We start from the raw sequence: 22,412 nt of genomic DNA, 5'->3' as shown, positions 1-22,412 counted from the left end.
CCTGCAATTATATAAGCTAAGATGTTCCTCAGAATACAGTATGTTTTGAACATAATTGTGCAAGATGAGAACTTGCAGTATAAAAGACAATCTAGCAATTAGAATCATTTTCAAAAGTTAGTGGCAAGTTCTTTTTAAGGAACAGAACAGAAGCATCTCTGCATGTTCAGCTATAAGTCTGATTTTGCTATCAGTAAGGAGGTTCAACTTTCCACACCACTGCATGGGGCAGAAATATATTTTTGGGCCATTTTAGCCAGAGCTGGAAATCTCAGTTTATTAACTGCCCAGTACTTCAGGGGTTTGTCTGAACGCAGTACAGTGATCTCTCCTACAATAATACAAATAAGAGCAATTTGTATTGGCAGAACAGTAGTAAACAATTTTTAGTTTAGTCTCCACTCCAGCTTTAAATGAAATGGGAACATGCAGTTTGAAAAAACGCCACAAGATAGCATATGGGTAGTAAGTGGAGGTATCGGTTTAAGTATCGGTGCATTTGCACGAGTACAAGTACTCATGCAAGTACTTGGTATCAGTACCGATACCGATACTAGTATCGGTATCAGTGCAACCCTAATATAAACTATTATTCTTTTATTATTTTGTATGTTTATAATCATTCCTTAAGAGTACTTTAATATTGGTGTTTGATTTATTACTGGGTTACTCCTTGTCATCTATATTACATATTATTAACTGGTTCATCATATCTACCCTTGGCGCCTCTTAGAAGTACCCTAGTGACGGTGGTGTCACTAGACGTATTAGTTGTTGTTAAAGCATTATACGCGGATGATGTGCTCTTCACTTTGACTAAGGCCGAAACATCCATCCCAGAACTCCTAAAAGAACTGGATTCTTACGGAACAGTATATAACTTCCTCCTCAACCTAAATAAATCAGAACTCATGAATATAAATACTCCCCCACAACATATATCTACCCTACATGAAAAATACTCGATCCCTATAGCTAGTCATAAACTTAAGTACCTAGGGATACATCTCACACCTTGTGTGGAAGATCTATTTAAACATAACTATATACCCTTAAAAGATGACATTGTTAGAGACTTATCAGGCTGGAAGAACAAGCCTATCTCTTGGCTGGGGAGGATAGGAGTCTTCAAGATGAATATCCTCCCTAGAATTCTTTATTTTCTCCAAGCATTACCAATCCCGCTACAGGAAGGATACTTAAAACAACTGCAAACCATCATAGAGCAGTACATTTGGGCAAACACCAAACCCAGAATCCCGAAGAAGACAATGTACTTACCTAGGGACCGAGGGGGGCTGGGGTTGCCTAATTTAGTTGCATATAAAAGAGTGATATTCCTACAAAGGTTGGTGGAGTGGTCACATAACAATATGGATAAGGCTTGGATACACCTGGACAGGCAAATATTTAAACTAAATAACGTGGGTACTCTAGCTTGGATTCCTGTAGTACATAGGCCAAAGCATATCTCAAAATTCCTAATAACCACACAAACACTCTCAGAATAGGATAAAACTTTTGCAACAAGCACTCACATTTCATCTAGAAACTCTCCTCTCACGCCGATCATTGAAAACTCTGAGCTTCCATACTGGAAACAGGGCCACCAAAACAAACATCCATACAGTCTCAGAGTAGGGTCAATGCATTTCCTTAGGGAAAATAACCTACTTAAAACTCAAGCTCAAATAGCAGAGACCCATTCAGAGATCTTCACCTCATGGCTCAACTTTAACAGACTGCTTCACTACATCTCACACCACAAATACAGGAAAGACCTAGGGAGGGATCCCACAACCTTTCTTTGTATCCTTCCGAAACTACCGAGACATCTCATATCCATCCTATATAAAATCTCATCCACTGATAATGAAACACCACTTCCCACCTACACCTTAGCTTGGAATATGGAGTTGCCCCAGGATTTGGGTGCAGATGTCTGGTCGAAGGCCTTTGGGCTCACAAAGCGCTCATCGGTCTCCGCCAACATACAAGAGACACACTTTAAACTCTTGAGCCGATGGTACCTCACATCGGTCAGGCTCCACAGAGTCTTCCCCTCATTGAGCAGCTCCTGTTGGAGAGGCTGTGGGGGAGAGGGCTCTCTGTCGCATATATGGTGGTCGTGCCCCAAATTGGGAAGTTACTGGGTGACCATCTTTCTCACCGTATCAAACATACTAAACATTCACATACCAAATGCCCTAGAAAACATACTGTTCTGCTCTCTTCCTACTATCAAGGAACCAGCCAAACTGGCTCTATTGCTAATAATGATTACGGGGGCTAAGAAACTCATACCCAAAAGATGGAAATCCCAAACGATTCCCACAGTAGAAGAGTGGAAACGGGAGGTCTCAGATCTTATTTCTTTAGAAAGATACCACTAAATTAAGATAAATAAGCTTGACACACATGAGATGATCCAGGCAATATGGAATGGTACTATATAGACTGGGAGTTTCTGGCACCTTCCCATCCCTCCCCCCCCCTTTTTTTTCTCCCCCTCTTCCTCTTCTTGTCCCTCCTTCTCTTCTTCCTTCCCTTTCTATTCTTTCTAGCTCTTGCTGATCTAACTTGCTGTATATAGTGCTCTACGTAGATAGTAGTAGAGCTTGTGGCAGTGGTAACGATACTGGTTTCACCAAACATATTATATATATCATAAACATAAAATTAGATGGTTTTCAAAGATTGATGTTTACTTTATTCGAGGCCAAGAACTTAAAGACAATGGTTTCAAATTATATAGATAAAGAGAAAGGCTTCTTATTGTTTTGACAGGATTGAATCACGATATGTTACCCCTGTGTGTAATGTAAATTTTGTTGTGAACATTGAAAAACCTGTGAAATGCATAATAAAGCTTTTTTGAAAACTAAAAAAAAAAAAAAAATTACATTTGGCATCTGTATCATTAAAGTGGAATTTTGACTTTACTTTTCCTTTAAGTAATCTTTCATCAAGTCTCAAATATGAAATAAACAAGGGAAGAATCTTAAAAAAAACACACAAAAAAACAATCTAAGGGATCTGGAAGGGGTGGGGAGTTGGTCTTTGGGGGGGGAAGCTAAACTACAGAAAAGGGCAAAAAAAATTAAAAAAGCATAATTTTTTTCTAAGCTGGGTACTGGCAGACAGCTGCCAGTACCCAAGATGGCACCCATTAAGGTAGAGGGGGAGGGTTAGAGAGCTGCTTGGTGGGGGATCAGTGAGGTTGGGGGCTAATGGGGGATCCTACACAGCAGCATATGTAAATATGCTATAAAAAACACAAAAAAGCCCAAATATACCTTTTATTTTAGTACTGGCAGACTTTCTGCCAGTACTTAAGATGGCGGGGACAATTGTGGGGTGGGGGAGGGAAGAAAGCTGTTTTTTTGAGGGATCAGTGGGTCTGATGTTTCAGGTGGGAGGCTGATCTCTACACTAAAGCTAAAATTAACCCTGCAAGCTACCTAATTAACCCCTTCAATGCTAGCCATAATACACATGTGATGCGCAGCGGCATTTAGCGGCCTTCTAATTACCAAAAAGCAATGGCAAAGCCATATATGTCTGCTATTTCTGAACAAAGGGGATCCCAGCGAAGCATTTACAACCATTTGTGCCATGATTGCACAAGCTGTTTGTAAATAATTTCAGTGAGAAACCTAAAGTTTGTGAAAAGGGGAACAATTTTTTTTTATTTGATTGCATTTGGCGGTGAAATGGTGGCATGAAATATACCAAAATGGGCCTAGATCAATACTTTGGGTTGTCTACTTCACTACACTAAAGCTAAAATTAACCCTACAAGCTCCCTAATTAACCCCTGCACTGCTGGGCATAATACACGTGTGGTGCGCAGAGGCATTTAGTGGCCTAATTACCAAAAAGCAATGCCAAACCCATATATGTCTGCTATTTTTTAACAAAGGGGATCCCAGAGAAGCATTTACAACCATTTGTACCATAATTGCACAAGCTGTTTGTAAATGATTTCAGTGAGAAACCTAAACTTGTGAAAAATTTAAAGTTTTTTTTTTATTTGATCGCATTTGGCGGTGAAATGGTGGCATGAAATATACCAAAATGGGCCTAAATCAATACTTTGGGTTGTTTACTACACTACACTATAGCTAAAATTACCCCAAAAAGCTCCCTACATGCTCCATAATTAACCACTTCACTGCTGGGCATAATACACGTGTGGTGCGCAGTGGCATTTAGTGGCCTTCTAATTACCAAAAAGCAACGCCAAAGCCATATATGTCTGCTATTTCTGAACAAAGGGATCCCAGAGAAGCATTTACAACCATTTGTGTCATAATTGCTACTTGTATTTATGGCCCTATAACTTACACAAAAAGCAAAGAACATGTAAACATTGGGTATTTCTATACTCAGGACAAAATTTAGAAACTATTTAGCATGGGTGTTTTTGGGTGGTTGTAGATGTGTAACAGATTTTGGGGGTCAAAGTTAGAAAAAGTGTGTTTTTTTCCATTTGTTCCTCATATTTTATAATTTTTTTTATAGTAAATTAAAAGATATGATGAAAATAATGGTATCTTTTAAAAGTCCATTTAATGGCGAGAAAAACAGTATATAATATGTGTGGGTACAGTAAATGAGTAAGAAGAAAATTACAGCTAAACACAAACACCGCAAAAATGTAATAATTACCTTGGTCCCAAACGGACAGAAAATGGAAAAGTGCTGTGGTCATTAAGGGGATAAGGAGTTGTGGCAGATGGTCCCTAAAGTGGAAAGGGCGATTCCTATTGAGGATAGCTGCTCTTTTAAGGACCCAATGGACAAGAAGATGGAGGCTTATTTGAAGAAGATGTATGTTCATCAAGGTCTCCAATGGTAACCTGCTGTGTGTTTTGCCACGGAGACAAGTGCGGCAGCCTATTGGTTCAATGCATTGTCTGAGTCTCTTGAAGCAGAGACCCCATTGGAGGAGATCCAAGACAGGATTAAGACTCTTAAGTTAGCCAACTCCTTTATTATTGACGCTTCTTTACAGGTTATTAAGTTGGGTGCCAAAATATCTGGTTTCGCAGTACTAGCGTGCAGAGCTTTATGGTTAAAATCTTGGTCAGCGGATGTTTCATCAAAGTCCAAGCTTTTTGGCGATCCCTTACAAGGGGAAGACCTTGTTTGGACCTGCTCTGGCAGAAATTATTTCTGATATCACGGGTTGTAAAGGTCTTTTCTGGAACAAGGGGAAGCAATCAAAGAAACCCGCAGCTGATTCCAAATCAGCATGAAGGGTTTGCCCCCGATCCGGGATGGGATCAAGTGGGGGGCAGACTTTCTCAGTTCTCTCTAGCATGGATACGGGATGTTCCAGATCCTTGGGCCATGGACCTAGTATCCGAGGGTTACAAATTGGAGTTGAAAACTTTTCCTCCCAGTGGCAGGTTCCACCTCTCAAGATTATCTGCAGACAAGATAAAAAGAGAGGCATTCTTGAAATGTGTACAGGACTTTTTCGACCTAGGATTGATAGTTCCAGTTCAGGAACAGGGTCTAGGATTCTACTCCAATCTGTTTGTCCTTCAAGATGGAAACTATATGTTCCATTCTTCCCTTGGTCCTAGAGGGTCAGTTCATGATGACCATATACCTGTGTACCTTCATGCTCCCATTCACAGGGATCATCACAAATTTCTGACATTTGCCTTTCTGGACAAACACTTTCAGTTTGTGGCTCTTCCGTTTGACCTTGCCACAGCTCCCAGAATTTTCTCAAAGGTTCTGGGGGCTCTCTTGGCAGTGGTCAGGTCTCTGCGAATTGCAGTGGCCAAGATTATTTTCGCTTGCTCAGTGTATGGAGGTAATTGTTCTGATGGTTGCTTTCATGGACATCATTCCATTCGCTTGGCTTCATTTGAGAGCTCTGAATTTCTGCATGCTCAGATAATGGAACAGGAACTATGCGGATCTGTCTCAGAGGATAGATCTGGATCAGCCAACAAGAGATTCTCTTCTGTGGTGGCTGTCTCGGGAACATCTATCTCAGGGAACATGTTTTTGGAGACCTTACTGGGTGATTGTGACCACAGATGCCAGCTTGCTGGTTTGGGGAGCAGTCTGGGACTTGTTAAAGGTGCAGGGACTCTGGACTTGGGAGGAGTCAGCTCTACCCATAAACATTTTGGAATTGAGGGAGATTTTCAATATTCTGATGGCTTGGCCTCAGCTAGCCTTAGCTCAGTTTATTAGGTTCTAGTCGGACAATATAACCTCAGTGGCTTACATCAACCACCAGTGAGGAGCTCGGAGTCCCTTAGCCATGAAAGAAGTGGCTCGGATTATTCAGTGGGCAGAAGCTCACAACTGCTGTCTATCTGCCATCCACATTCCAGGAGTGGACAACTGGGAAGCGGATTTTCTGAGCAAACAGACTTTTCATCCCGGGGAGGGGCAGCTCCATCCAGAGGTGTTCTACAGCTTGACCCTCAAATGGGGGGTGCTGGAGCTGGATCTGATGGCGTCTCAACAGAATGCCAAGCTCCCAAAGTACAGTTGGAGGTCAAGGGATCTGCAGGCCGCTCTGATAGATGCGCTGGTGGTTCCTTGGAATTTTAGGCTGGCATACCTATTTCTTCCGTCCGCTCTTCTTCCACGAGTCATTGCTCTTATCAAGCAGGAGAGAGCGTTGGTGAGTCTCATAGCCCCTGCGTGGCCTTGCAGGATTTGGTATGCAAACCTTGTGGAGATGTCATCTCTTCCACCTTGGAGACTGCCTCTGAGGAAGGACCTTCTACTTCAGGGTCCTTTTCTTCATTCAAATCTCGTTTCTCTGAAGCTAAATGACAGATTTGCAAGTTCTGTCTAAGCGTGGGATTTCTGAGTCGGTCATTGAGACCATGATTCAGGCTCACAAGCCTGTTACTAGGAAGATTTACCATAAGATATGGCGTAAATATCTTTATTGGTGTGATTCCAAGGCTTTCTCTTGGAGTAGGGTCAGGATTCCTAGGATGTTGTCTTTTCTCCAGGAAGGTCTGGAGAAGGGTTTGGCAGTGAGTACTCTGAAGGGTCAGATCTCTGCCTTGTCTTTTTTGCTACATAAGCGTCTGACGGATGTGCCAGATGTGCAGTCTTTTTGTCAGGCCCTGATCAGGGGAATCGTAAAGGTCAGAAAGCTACAGCTACTTCTCTTTCTTTCTTGTTGAAAAGTTGTATTTGTTTGGCCTATGAGACTGCTGGAAAGCAGCCTCCTGGGAGAATTACAGCTCATTCCACTAGGACTGTCTGGAGCTTATGTGGAACAGATTTTCAAGGCTGCAACTTTGTCTTCTCTGTATACTTTTTCCTTGGCTGAGGCTTCTTTTGGGAGACAGTTTCTTTAAGCGGTGGTGCCTTCTGTTTAGGTTACCCGTCTTGTCCCTCCCTAATCATCTGTGTCCTCTGGCTTGGGTATTGATTACCAACAGTAAATGATGATACTGTGGACTTAGAAAAGAAAACAAAGTTTATGCTTACCTGATAAATTTCTTTCTTTCCGGATATGGTGAGTTCACAGCCTCACACTTTATTAAGATAGTTATTTTTTACTTAAACCTCAGGCACCTCTACACCTTGTGTTATTCCGTTTCTCCATTTTCCTTCGGTCGAATGACTGGGGGTTGTGTGAATGGGAGTGATACTTAACAGCTTGGCTGTGGTGCTCTTTGCCTCCTCCTGCTGGCCAGGAGTGGTATTCCCAACAGTAATTGATGATGATGCTGTGGACTCACCAGAAATAAATACATTTATCAGGTAAGGATACATTTTGTTTTTTCAAAATGCAGTAAATTATCATTAAAGATCAAGATATTTTAAAACCTAAAATGTTTTTCACTTTGTGTTTGTAAAATACAGAAATTCTTTAATAATAATTCTAATTATTTTGACTGTTATATAATAAATGTTATGGTTGTTATTGATCAATAATTATATGTCAGGAAGTCTTTAAAAATATACCATATTGTCCAGTAACTGCCCTTAAGCGTTAGCATGGTTGCTGTAGAAAGGTGTATGGGTCATATCCCCTCCTTTTTTAGTAGACAATAAAAAAAAGTGATTGCTTAATTTTTTGTAACTTACCCTAGTTAGATAGACCAGTTAAATTGTTAAAAAAATATATTTGGGACATTGATAAATAACTGCTCCTATTGTATTTCTGTCCAACAGGTAAATTCAGAGACTGTGATAATCCTTGTCATGGCAAGAAGGGAGATGTTTCTTTCAGTCTTACTCAAAATCAAAGAAATGCTGGAAATATATGTTCTGAATATGGGAAATCTTTAACCCAGCAAACAAGTTTTTTTTTTTTTTTTGTAAATAGTATTTTTATTGAGGTTGTGCGAAAACAGTACAACTTAAATTAAACAACACATCAGGAAAACAAATATGGATGTTACATTTCAATTTAACAATTTCTATATATGTTGAAAGATAAGATTCTCAATATGAAGTATCCTATTAGGAAAGAAAAAAAAAAAAAGAACAGAATACTGGAACCTCGTTTTCTTAGTTAGCAATGTGAATGATCATATTTAAACCAATGAACTCAAATTAGTTGAGCAATTGACATGTTAAGTATAAACACAAATGAAAATACAGTTCTACTATGTAGGTAATATGGTAAGATAGATAAATATAGATAGGTAGGTTGCGGCATAGACAAGAGAAGCCGCGCAGTTAGACCTCCTAAAGTAGGAGGTTCATTGTGGGGAGGTGGGGGGGGAGGTGGGAAGTTGGATGCGATGGATAGGGTATGCAGCGAAGGAGGCATTTAAATTGTAGAATATCACAGGTAGGGCAGGCACACCTCAAGTAATGACTCATCAAACATTTTAGGTGAATATCAAGGCTAGTATCCTGATGTCTGGTGGGAGAGTTCTAACAATACCAGTGGCATATTATGGATTTTAGATCTATTATTACCTAAATAGACAATCAAGACCTTAATGGGTTTAATTATGAGCATGAGAACGTAATAAACAGCCTGTGCTGTCGAACCGAGAGAAGGAGCTAATTATACGTTGGGCTGATATCATACTTGGTATATTGAGGCAAAAAATCTAAACTTAGAGGTTGGGCACTAGATATGCAACTCAGTTAAAATAATGCGGGTAAGGGAATTATAGATAATACTAGTAGTGTAGGTCCAAAAGATAAGAGCTTTACTTATAAGGTATGTCTGAAACTATGGAGCTATATATTTATAAACTATGAATATCCCGCTGCCCCGGCCGCTGGCAGCAAGATGTCGTGCTTAGAAATCATAATTAAATTCCAAACATGTGTAGGAAGTATAATAAGCTGAAGACATATAGATGTTATAAGATAAAGTGCTTAAATGCTATTTATATAACAATGGGTGTAAATAATCAGAGAGGGGCCTGTAAGTGTAAAGTAGTGTCTATACATGATAAGTAGAGAGATGATGGTCTGGCCCCATTCAAATATACATCAACCACATAATACAGCAGGCCCCAAGTAGCTGGCTTTATAGCACATTAGGCAACACCGGAGTAATATATTTAACTTATAGTGAGCTGCTACTTTGGGATGAAGTAGTTCAGCTTTGGCAGTCATAACTGGATTAGAAGCCTGTAAATGGGCTGGTATAACAGTGTGCTCAACTTCTGTTATGGGAAAGAGGTTTCTCTATAGTGTATGATATCTTAGTAACAGAGAAATAGAATGGCGTATAGCATGTATGGTGCAGCTTTAAATGAAATGGCATCAGCATAAATATAGTTATAGTTATCACACCTCAATGGTGAGGTGGTTCTAGAAATAACCCATGGGAGATCCCAGAGCATATTGTAGAGTAGGGGTTAACAAATTGCATATAGACATAAAGATATAAGCACTTAAAACAGTGAAGAGAAGATGAGTAATAAACAGTTCCATAGTGACGTTCTTTAAATTTACCCCACACCAGTGGCTAATGATATATAACAGTCTCATAGCGTGAATTACCATAGGGAGAGCAAACAAAGCAAACATTAAAGTAATAGGCAGATTGAATTGACATCTTCAACAATCCAGAGCAATGTTATGCAATACATATTACAGCCAGGGTTCTAACAGACAAAGAGAAATATGAGCACAAAAAAGGCACATCCTTACATAGAGCCGGCATTCTCCATGCTGGGAAAAAAAAAAAAGAGTGTCTTTTCATACCCTGTCACCACAAGTATTTCTCATGTAATATAGGCGAAAAGATAGTTAGCAAATACTGTGCCCTATTCTTAAAGCACGGTGTGGTGACAAGATCTACTATAATTTGGGCTGTTCATGGAATGTCTCCAGCACTGCTCCAGGAGCCGTGAACTTGTTTAGGGCTAGCTTATTCCCCATCAAGGAAATTCCCACTGGGATGGGCAACCACTACCATATGTGTAAACTCCCTCAGCTCATAGCTTACCACCAGGGTCCCAATATCTCAGCAGGTAGTGGGTTGCGCAGAGTAGTGCACCGTCTTGTAACGGAGCCGGTGAGTACTGTCCTAAGGCGTGGAGGAGAGCATGTGGAGTCACCAGAGCTGTAGTTGGAGTTGCGCTGTGTAACTTCAGGGACTCGCTACAATGGCCGTGTGCCAAGATTGGTGCGAGAGCTTCAGGTGGGATGACATTGGCTTGAGGGAGACCATCCAAAGCTGTGGTAGTATGTGCTGCCCTTCGAGTCGCCAGATAGACAAGATGGTCTGATTCTTTTGTTGTGTCATCTCCCCGGCCCATCGTAGCTGTGTTGCAGGCAGGGGGTAATCGCCGGGGCCCCTCAGCGACACCCCCCCTCTGTTCATGCAAGGCGGGCTCAGTGATGTCGGGCTGCCGGAATAGACAGCCGCCATCTCCGCTACACACCGCATATAGATGTTCAGCCAGAGAAGCGTGGTGTTTGTTAAGCAAGAGCCTCAACTCCTTTAAAAAGCAGGCCGAGGTTCTCATAGTGCAAGCTGGAGAGGGAACTGTGAGAGATAAGTTTTCAGGTGCCACGCTAGATAGAAAGTTATAAGTCGAAAGGGTAGCGTTTTCAATATGGCGGCTCCCCCTCTCAGCTCCGCAGCACAGGTCAGCTATAGAAACTAGGTGCAGACTCACCGGGTCCCCACAAAGTGAATAAGAGCTAAGTAACAGTTCCTGGGTCCATCCACACAGATTTAGGTAGTAAAAAGAGACTGTGAGACACAAATAAACCTCAGAATTAGGATCTTGGGCCCGGGAGCTGCACCAAGACACGTCCTGCTAGCACTGCAGTTGGCTCCGCCCCCCCAGCAAACAAGTTTAATTGCACATCAGACAATTCATATAGACAAGAAAACATTTTCATGTTCTGAATTTAGGAAATGTTTTACTCAGAAACCGCATCTTAGTACTCGACAGAAAATTAATTCAGGAGAGAAACGATTTTCATGTTCTGAATGTGGAAAATGTTTTGCTCAGAAATCGCATCTTATTACTCATCAGAAAACCCATACAGGAGAGAAAGAATTTTCATGTTCTGAATGTGGAAAATGTTTTTCTCTGAAATCACTTCTTATTAGGCATCAGGCATTTCATACAGGAGAGAAACCATTCTCATGTTCTGAATGTAAGAAATGTTTTACTTGCAAATCATATCTTATTACTCATCAAAAAATCCATACAGGAGTAAAAACATTTTCATGTTCTGAATGTCAGAAAGGTTTTACTCAGAAATCACAGCTAATTAATCACCAGAAAATTCATACAGGAGAGAAAGCATTTTCTTGTCCTGAATGTCAGAAAAGTTTTACTCGGAAATCAAATCTTATTATTCATCAGAAAACTCATACAGGAGAGAAAGAATTTTCATGTTCTGAATGTGAAAAATGTTTTTCTCTGAAATCAACTCTTATTAATCATCAAAAGATTCATACAGGAGAGAAAGCATTTTCATGTTCTCATTGTGGAAAATGTTTTACTCACAAATCAAGTCTTGTAACTCATGAGAAAATTCATACAAGAGAGAAAGCTTTTTCATGCTCTCAGTGTGGAAAATGTTTTTCTCTGAAATCGCTACTTATTGTACATCAGACAACTCATACAGGAGAGAAACCATTTTCATGCTCTGAATGTGGGAAATGTTTTAATCAGAAACCAAATCTTATTACTCATCAGAAACTTCATACAGGAGAGAAAAGATTTTTATGTTCAGAATGTGGAAAATGTTTTACCCTGAAATCAACTCTTATTACTCATCAAAAAATCCATACAGAAGAGCAAGCATTTATATGTTCTGAATGTGGGGAATATTTTGCTCGGCAATCACTTCTTATTAGACATCAGGCATTTCATAGAGGAGAGAATCCATTCTCATGTTCTGAATGTGGGAAATGTTTTACTCGCAAATCATATCTTATTACTCATCAGAAAATTCATACAGGTGAAAAAGCATTTTCATGTTCTGAATGTGAAAAATGTTTTACTCAGAAATCACATCTTATTACTCATCAGAAAATTCATACAGGAGAGAAGGCATTTTCATGTTCTGAATGCGAGAAATGTTTTACACGGAAATCAAATCTTATTATTCACCTGAAAATTCATACAGGAAATAATACTGATCTACAGAATGTGAGTGTTTAGAATTATGTATACTTCAGAGAACCTATTAATTACTTAAAGGTACATGAAACCCAACATTTTACTCATGATTTAGATATAGAAAATAACATTTCAACTTTTTATTTCTGTTATCTAATTTTGCTTCATTCTCTTGGAATTCTTTGTTGAACAAACAACATTGCACATGGGTAAGCCGACAATATGAGGCATGTATGTTCATCCACCAATCTGCAGCTCCTAGGCCTATCTAGGTATGCTTTTCAATAAAGAATACCAAGAGAATGAAAGATATTGGATAATAGATGTACATTAGAAAGTTGCTTAAAATGACATGCTCATTCTGAAACATAAATGACAAATTTGGGTTTCATATCCTTTTAAGCCCAGTAAGTTTTTGCACCCCCTGATAGTGAGCATAGCACAAAGAGGAGTGCTCTCAGGTCAGAAAAACAATGTCAAATTCCATAGATGGTAGTCACTATTCAAGCTAATCAAGTGCAAACTTCTGGCTGTCTACAGGCTGTTGATTGTTAACTGAGCCTTGAGGCTACATTTCTGGATATTTTAATTGCCTGGTGCCTATGATGTTATTTTACTGTTGATGATGGCAGATCAGAAGTACTAATATATACTAGTACGTTTCTTTAACGTCTCCAGTATATGTGTTACGGCAGTATCACTGGTTTAAATGATTTTTAGTAACTGTTTCTGAGTATTCTAAACTGTCATTGATTTGGGACTCTGCACTACATACCCTGCCTACTAAAGTGGGGCTGAAGATCTGAGTAAGTGCTACATCTTTGTGCCTCTTATGTTTATCACTTACAAACACTGTGGGGGACTTTAAAAATTCCTGGGATAAGCATAAGGCTATCCTACAAACTAGATACGTTTATACTTTTAGGAAATATCGGGCAGACTTGCTGGGCCTATGGCTCTTATCTGCTGTCAATTTCTATGTTTCTTTTTTTATACTACTTTATCTGTTAATATTTTTGTTATTAGTTAAAATGTGATGCAAGCAATATTTTGTTACTGTTATAAATGCTCAATTTCTAAATAAAAACTAATTTTTAAATCTCATAGAAAGTAGGCACTCTTCTTATTGACTGGAACATAGTAATTTTGTTCTGATTTAGTTGAATATTGCTAGATTCTCACTGCTTAGTTCTAATCCTTTTAAGTACACAGGAAGGCTGTGCTGATTAATAACTAGGGTAAAACACCCAATAGGGGGCGCTAAGGCTTAAAATGTGTATAATACCATATATATATATATATATATATATGTGTGTGTGTGTGTACTCCACAGTACAGTTTTAGTCTGGCAAGGCTATTGTTGGATCAACAAAGATCTATATTTATATATATATATATATATATATAAGTATACACACAACCGTATAGAAAAATATATACAGTTCCCTGAAAAAAATCACCATAATAGGTTATTAGATGGCATAACAGTTTCAATACACAGTTGAATACCAGAGTCCCAAATTGAAGGTGATCAGACTCCAAAAATAGTCCAGTATATTCCAAGGTGTGTCAATCCTGTGAAAATTCAGGCCGCACTCAATCTTCACCCTCCAAAGGTCAGCAAATCTAGAAAGAAACACAAGGAAAGAGGCACCGTATGTGTGAATCTAACAACCAGTCTCAGAGATAGAACAAGTGCAGGGTACTCACAATATGAGAAGGCACTCAGATGTGCCTGTAGATGCAGGCTGGTATTTGCAGCAGACCAGCTAGCTGTACAAGGCACTCCAGGGTCCAAGGATGGAGATCTGTATGTCTTGGCAGACTGTGAGTGGAATGTCCAGCAATATAGAACACAGGAGCTAAGTGCAAACAAAAGCACACGACTGTGTGAATCTGTAATGTTACAATGGTTAATTTACAACCTGTGCAGGGTACTCACATTTTACAGTGGCACTCAAATGTACCAATAGAGGCAGGCTGGTTTTCACAGCAAACCAGCTAGCTGTATAGGATATGAAGCAGGATACTCCACAGCAGACAGGATCACCAGGTAGCTCAGAATATGGAATAATCAGCGGCAATGAGGATATATGATTTTAAAAAAAGGATTTAATAGTGATAAAAACAATCATAAAATATATATATATCAGTCATGCATCATGAGTACAAAACATGCAACGCGTTTCTCGGTATACACCGTCTAGATAGGCAAATCTTAATGAGGAATAATGTAGGCACATTGGCATGGTCCCTTCCATCACATAGACCAAAGCAGTTACATAAATACACAAGGACTGTCGAAACTCTAGCTGAATGGGATAAGCTTTTAGCTACTAGCACACAAACCTCAACCAGGCAGTCCCCACTTACTCCCATAATTGAAAACATGGATCTCCCATACTGGAAGATGGGCTTCCATGTTAAGCAACCATATAACCTTAAAACAGGAACTATGCAGTTCCTCACCGAAAATAACATCACTAAAACACAAGCTCATTTAATGGAAACTCACAGGGAGATTTTCTCTTTGTGGCTTCGATACAGTCAACTACATCATTACATCTCTCATCACAAACACAGGAAGGATATGGGAAGGGGACTCACACCCTTTGAAAAACTTTGCACCCTAACAGATACCCCCAGACATCTAATATCCTTACTATATAAATTGACTCTACTAGACGACCCAACAACACTCCCATCTTATACACTAGCCTGGAATAGAGAAATACAACATGAAATAGACCGCGACTCTTGGATTAGTGCCTTTACACTTACAAAGCGCTCCTCTGTATCCGCTACTATACAAGAAATCCACATAAAATTCTTGAGTCGCTGGTACCTGACCCCTTCGAGGATCCATAAAATATATCCCTCAGTAAACAACAAGTGCTGGAGAGGCTGCGGTGAGGAAGGCACCCTGGTCCATATTTGGTGGTCCTGCCCCAGATTACAAAAGTTCTGGTCAGAAGTTTTTACTTACATATCAGATTTGCTAGGAACTCATATACCAAACACCAGAGAGCATCCTGTTTTGCTCTCTACCTAAATTAAAAGACCCCACCAAACTAGCACTCCTCCTGATAATGCTAACAGGCGCAAAAAAACTCATGCCCAAAAGGTGGAAGAAACAATGTGTTCCATCTATACTTGAATGGAAACATCAAGTCTCAGAGCTCATTACCTTAGAAAGATATCATTATCTTAAAATAGAAAAATTAGAAACTCATGAATTGATCTTGGGAATCTGGAATAAGACAATCTGAGTTAATTACCCATTCCCTTCCCCATTTTTTTTTTTTTTTCTTCTCTTCTTTTTCCTCCCCTTTCTCGCTCCTCTATCACTCCCCCCTTTTCTCTCCCTCTGCTATCTCCTTCTCAGATATCTTCACGGTTTGCACATATATTCTGATGATTGTAATTTTATTGCCTCCAGCATATTCTTTTATATCTGTAGTCCAAAATGGACATAGAGAAGATGCTTGTAAATGGAAAAACAATATCAAAATGTCTATATAATTTTGTACATTCTTTTTCTATTTTTCTGGTTCATGTATGTTTATATCTTGAATTTACATCAATAAAGCTTTTAAAAAAAAAAAATTTGACTGTGAAACATCAGTCTGCTAGTGTAATCTAATAGCAGTTGCCAGCCTGCCAGTGTGTGTGCCAGGCCCACTTGCCAACTAGTGCAACCACTCATATCTGTTGTAACAGTAGTGTAATTTTTAAAAAAACAAACTTTTTTGACTGTGAAACATCAGTCTGCTAGTGTAATCTAATAGGAGTTGCCTGCCTGCCAGCATGTGTGCCAGGCCCACTTGCCAACTAGTGCCACCACTCATATCTGTTGTAACAGTAGTGTAAATTTTTTAAAAAAAAACTTTTTTGACTGTGAAATATCAGTCTGCTAGTGTAATCTAATGGCAGTTGCCTGCCTGCCTGCCAGCGTGTGTGCCAGGCCCACTTGCCAACTAGTGCCACCACTCATATCTGTTGTAACAGTAGTGTAAATTAAAAAAAAAAATTTGACTGTGAAACATCAGTCTGCTAGTGTAATCTAATAGCAGTTGCCTGCCTACCTGCCAGCGTGTGTGCCAGACCCACTTGCCAACTAGTGCCACCACTCATATCTGTTGTAACAGTAGTGTAATTTAAAAAAAAAAAAACTTTTTTGACTGTGAAACATCAGTCTGCTAGTGTAATCTAATTGTAGTTGCCTGTCTGCCAGTGTGTGTGCCAGGCCCACTTGCTAAGTGCCACCGCTCATATCTGTTGTAACAGTAGTGTAAAAAATTTTTACAAAAACTTTTTGGACTGTGAAACATCAGTCTGCTAGTGTAATCTAATTGCAGTTGCCTGCCAGCGTGTGTGCCAGGCCCACTTGCCAAACTAGTGCCACCACTCATATCTGATGTAACAGTAGTGTAAATTGTTTTTCAAAAAACTTTTTTGACTGTGAAACATCAGTCGGCTAGTTTAATCTAATTGCATTTGCCTGCCTGCCTGCCAGCGTGTGTGCCAGGCCCACTTGCCAACTACTGCCACCACTCATATCTGTTGTAACAGTAGTGTAAAAAAATTTTTAAAAAAACTTTTTTGACTGTGAAACATCAGTCTGCTAGTGTAATCTAATAGCAGTTGCCTGCCTGCCTGCCAGCGTGTGTGCCAGGCCCACTTGCCAACTAGTGCCACCACTCATATCTGTTGTAACAGTAGTGTAAATTTTTTAAAAAAATTTTTTTTGACTGTGAAACATCAGTCTGCTAGTGTAATCTAATTGCAATTGCCTGCCTGCCAGCGTGTGTGCCAGGCCCACTTGCCAACTAGTGCCACCACTCATATCTGTTGTAACAGTAGTGTAAATTTAAAAAAAACTTTTTTGACTGTGAAACATCAGTCTGCTAGTGTAATCTAATAGCAGTTGCCTGCCTGCCTGCCAGCGTGTGTGCCAGGCCCACTTGCCAACTAGTGCTACCACTCATATCTGTTGTAACAGTAGTGAAAATTTTAAAAAAAAACTTTTTTGACTATGAAACATCAGTCTGCTAGTGTAATCTAATAGCAGTTGCCTGCCTGCCAGCATGTGTGCCAGGCCCACTTGCCAACTAGTGCCACCACTCATATCTGTTGTAACAGTAGTGTAAATTTTGTAAAAAATAACTTTTTTGACTGTGAAACATCAGTGTGCTAGTGTAATCTAATTGCAGTTGCCTGCCTGCCAGCGTGTGTGCCAGGCCCACTTGCTAAATGCCACCACTCATATCTGTTGTAACAGTAGTGTAATTTTTAAAAAAAAAAAACTTTTTTGACTGTGAAACATCAGTCTGCTAGTGTAATCTAATTGCAGTTGCCTGCCTGCTAGCGTGTGTGCCAGGCCCACTTGCCCAGTGCCACCACTCATATCTGGTGTAACAGTAGTGTAAATAATTTAAAAAAAAAAAAACTTTTTTGACTGTGAAACATCAGTCTGCTAGTGTAATTCTAATTGCATTTGCCTGCCTGCCAATGTGTGTGCCCGGCCCACTTGCCCAGTGCCACCACTCATATCTGGTGTAACAGTAGTGTAAATAATTAAAAAAAAAAAAAACGTTTTTGACTGTGAAACATCAGTCTGCTAGTGTAATCTAATTGCAGTTGCCTGCCTGCCAGCGTGTGTGCCAGGCTCACAGCGTATACTATGCCCACTTGCCCAGTGGCACCACTCATATCTTGTTTAATAGTAGTGTAAGTGTACATTCAAAAAAATAAAAACGTTTTGGACTGTGAAACATCAGTCTGCTTTTTTGTGTCAGGCTCACAGCGTATACTGTGCCCACTTGCCCAGTGCCACCACTCATATCTTGTTTAATAGTAATGTAAGTGTACATTTAAAAAAAAAATGACAGGCAGAGGCAGGCCACTACGCAGGTGCCGTCATGGTCGTGGTGCTGTGATTCCCTTTGGCCGTAGAATAATGCCCAGTGTTCAGAGGCCACGTCCCATTAACTCGAAAAGTTCTGAGGAGGACATAGTTGACTTTTTAACACAGGACACCCAATCTTCTATAGCTTCCGCTCCGAACCTTGACGCACCATCCTCCTCCAGCTTATCTTTGGGCACATCTCAAGTTAACAAAGCCGCTTCACTTGATGTGTCAGAGTAGTTTTTTACACATCAGTTGGAAGAAATGAGTGATGCGCAACCATCATTGACAGGGGATGTAGATAACAGTGATATGTCTCAGTCAGGCAGCATTACAGACATGGACGTATGGTGTGATGATGATGATGTTGTACCCGCTGCTGCTTCCTTTGTTGATTTGTCAGATACAAGTGAAGCGGTTGATGATGACGATGCGTCCGTGGATGTCATGTGGGTGCCCGCTAGAAGAGAAGAAGAACAGGGGAAGAGAAGAAGATCGCACATCACAAACGCCTATGGGATCAACACATGAGTAGAAGCAGCACACAAACTCAAAGCCACCATCTGCCCCCTCTCAACCATCCGCCACTCCGTCTCTCTTCCGGAGCAGTTCCTGCTCATCTGCCCATAGTCAGGTGTCTGTCAAGGACATGTTTGAGCGTAAGAAGCCAATGTCACAAAGTCACCCCCTTGCCTGGCGTCTGACAGCTGGCTTGTCTGAACTCTTAGCCCACCAGCTTTTACCATACAAGCTGGTGGAGTCTGAGGCGTTCAAAAAATTTGTAGCTATTGGGACACCGCAATGGAAGGTACCCGGCCGAAATTTCTTTTCACAAAAGGCAATCCCCAACCTGTACTCGATTGTGCGAAAGGAAGTAATGGCATGTCTGGCACACAGTGTTGGGGCAAGGGTCCATATGACCACTGATAGCTGGTCTGCAAAGCATGGTCAGGGCAGGTATATCACCTACACTGCGCATTGGGTAAACCTGCTAATGGCTGCCAAGCATGGAATGCGTGGCTCTGCAGAGGAGGAGTTGGTGACACCACCACGACTTGCAGGCAGGCCTGCTGCCACCTCCTCTACTCCTCCTACTCCATCCTCTTCCATAACCTCCTCGGCTGAGTCCTCTTCTGCTGCTGCGTCTTGCTCCACATCAACGGCACCCCCCCAGCTCTGCAGGTACTATTCCACATCCCGGATACGGCAGTGTCACGCCGTCTTGGGGTTGACTTGCCTGAAAGCAGAGAGTCACACCGGACCACCACTCCTGTCCACCCTGAACGCACAGGTGGATCAGTGGCTGACTCTGCACCAACTGGAGATCGGCAAAGTGGTTTCTGACAACGGAAGTAATTTGGTGGCGGCATTGAAATTGGGCAAGTTGACACATGTGCCGTGCATGGCACATGTGTGTAATCTGATCGTACAACGCTTTGTGCATAATACCCAGGCTTACAGGACGTCCTGAAGCAGGCCAGGAAGGTGTGTGGTTATTTGAGGCGTTCCTACACGGCGATGGCACACTTTTCCGATATCCAGCGGCGAAACAACATGCCAGTGAGGCGCTTGATTTGCGACAGCCCGACACGTTGGAATTCAACACTCCTAATGTTCGACTGCCTGCTCCAACAAGAAAAAGCTGTTAACGAGTATTTGTATGACCGGGGTGCTAGGACAGCCTCTGTGGAGCTGGGATTTTTTTTGCCACCTTACTGGGCACTCATGTGCAATGCCTGTAGGCTCATGCGTCCTTTTGAGGAGGTGACAAACCTAGTCAGTCGCACCGAAGGCACCATCAGCGACATCATACCATTTGTTTTCTTCCTGGAGCGTGCCCTGTGAAGAGTTCTGGATCAAGCCGTAGATGAGCGTGAAGAGGAAGAGTTGTGGTCATCATCACCACCAGAAACAGCCTTATCAGCATCGCTTGCTGGACCTGCGGCAACGCTGGAAGAGGATTGTGAGGAAGAGGAGTCAGAGGAGGAATGTGGCTTTGAGGAGGAGGAGGAAGACCAACCACAACAGGCATCCCAGGGTGCTCGTTGTCACCTATCTGGTACCCGTGGTGTTGTACGTGGCTGGGGGGAAGAAGATATCTTCAGTGACATCACTGAGGACGAGGAACGGGACATGAGTAGCTCGGCATCCAACCTTGTGCAAATGGGGTCTTTCATGCTGTCGTGCCTGTTGAGGGACCCTCGTATAAAAAAGCTGAAGGAGAACGACCTGTACTGGGTGTCCATGCTACTAGACCACCGGTATAAGCATAAAGTGCCAGAAATGTTACCGAATTACAACAAGTTGGAAAGGATGCAGCATTTCCAAAATAAATTAAAAAATATGCTTTAAACAGCGTATAAGGGTGATGTCACATCACAACGTGAATCTAACAGGGGAAGAGCTGAAAGTAATCCTCCGACTCCCACGACCACGCCGGCAAGGACAGGATGCTTTACAGACGTGTTGTTGATGGAGGACATGCAGAGCTTTTTAACTCCTAGGCATCGCCACAGCCCTTCGGGGTCCACCCTGAGAAGAGAAGTCGCCTAGGTCAAAAAAGTCTAGATTACCTCACCTTTATTAAGATGAATGAGGGATGTATCCCGAAGGGACTGACATTGGGCGATACATTTGAGTAAAAAAGGCCTGATGAGATGAGCTGCCTTGGGCTAAAAATGGTCCACACGCTGCTGTATTTTATCTTCAAATGCCGGATGACTTGCGTGACTTATCCGCCATCAACTAGGGTTCAAGCGCAATGTGTTAGGGCACTTTCTGCTTGGGAAACAAACATCAATTTTTATGGCCGCTGCTACAGCAGCGGCTGCAACAATACCTAATTTTTCAGGCATGTGTACATGCCAAATTTTTCTGGCCTCTGGTGCTGCACTGTGGCTTCAAAAACAAAACAAAAAAAAAGACACTTAACAGGATTAAACTGATAGGAATAGTACTACTTAACACACCACTCCTATCTGGTGGCACATTAGATTGCACGCGTAGTGCCCCAAATTTGAAGTAGGAGGACCGACCAAGCATCTTTTTCCATCTCCCGGTTCCTAAAATCCATGCCATATACACATCCCCTGATAGGGGACACCGCAGTGGAAGGTACCCGGCCGCAATTTTTTTGCACAAAAGGCAATCCCCAACCTGTACTCGATTGTGCAAAAGGAAGTAACCTTACCATGGGTCCCAGACCGACCAAGCATCTTTTTCCATCTCCCGGTTCCTGAAATCCATGCCATATACACTTCCCCTGGTGCCGCAACTGCCTCTGGGAACCTTACCATGGGTCTCAGACGCACATCTTGTAATTCTCTGTCTGGGAAATTATATATCTATCAAATCTATCTATTTATCTATCAAATCTATCTATCAATCGTATATATCAAATGTATATTGCATCTATTGATCTATGTAATCTATGTATCTATATATCAAATCTATCTATCTCGTGGCCGGACTGTTTTGTGACAGCCACTTTTGTTTCAGCTAAATGTCCGTCAGACAAATGTCTGTCGGACAAATGGCCGTCGGCTAAAAGTCCGGCCACGATTGCACGCGCAGTGCCCCAAATTTGAAGTAGGAGGACCGACCAAGCATCTTTTTTCCATCTCCCGGTTCCTAAAATCCGGTTTCCTCTGGGAACCTTACCATGGGTCCCAGGCCGCACGTCTTGTAATTTTCTGTCTGGGAAATTATATATCTATCAAAACTATCTATTTATCTATCAAATCTATTTATCTATCGTATCTATCAAATGTATATTGCATCTATTGATCTATCTATCTAACCTATGTATCTATCAAATCTATCTATCTCGTGGTTGTGCAAATGGACTGTTTGCGGTGAGTTAAACGGGGAGTTTGGTCTGTCACTGTGAAGCGGGCGTAACCCTTACACTACCTGATTGATACAACATCATACCTGATGTT

General features: G+C 41.2%; 1 protein-coding gene across 1 annotated transcript in view; it reads left to right on the top strand.

Annotated features, from left to right (window-relative positions):
• LOC128657885 (gastrula zinc finger protein XlCGF26.1-like) overlaps positions 1 to 13,673 on the top strand; it is a 57,721-nt gene extending 44,048 nt beyond the window's left edge. Inside the window, exons 4-5 of the mRNA XM_053712313.1 lie at positions 10,254 to 10,492; positions 11,274 to 13,673. Of these exons, the coding sequence (XP_053568288.1) occupies positions 10,254 to 10,492; positions 11,274 to 12,605 (1,571 nt within the window). The 3' untranslated portion in view covers positions 12,606 to 13,673. The remainder of the gene's footprint in view (positions 1 to 10,253; positions 10,493 to 11,273) is intronic.
• Positions 13,674 to 22,412: the final 8,739 nt, after the last annotated feature.

This window comes from Bombina bombina, chromosome 4, assembly GCF_027579735.1.
Source record: "Bombina bombina isolate aBomBom1 chromosome 4, aBomBom1.pri, whole genome shotgun sequence".
NCBI lineage: Eukaryota > Metazoa > Chordata > Amphibia > Anura > Bombinatoridae > Bombina > Bombina bombina.
The sequence above is the reverse complement of the archived record's forward strand: the minus strand, read 5'-3'. Positions and strand labels throughout refer to the sequence as shown.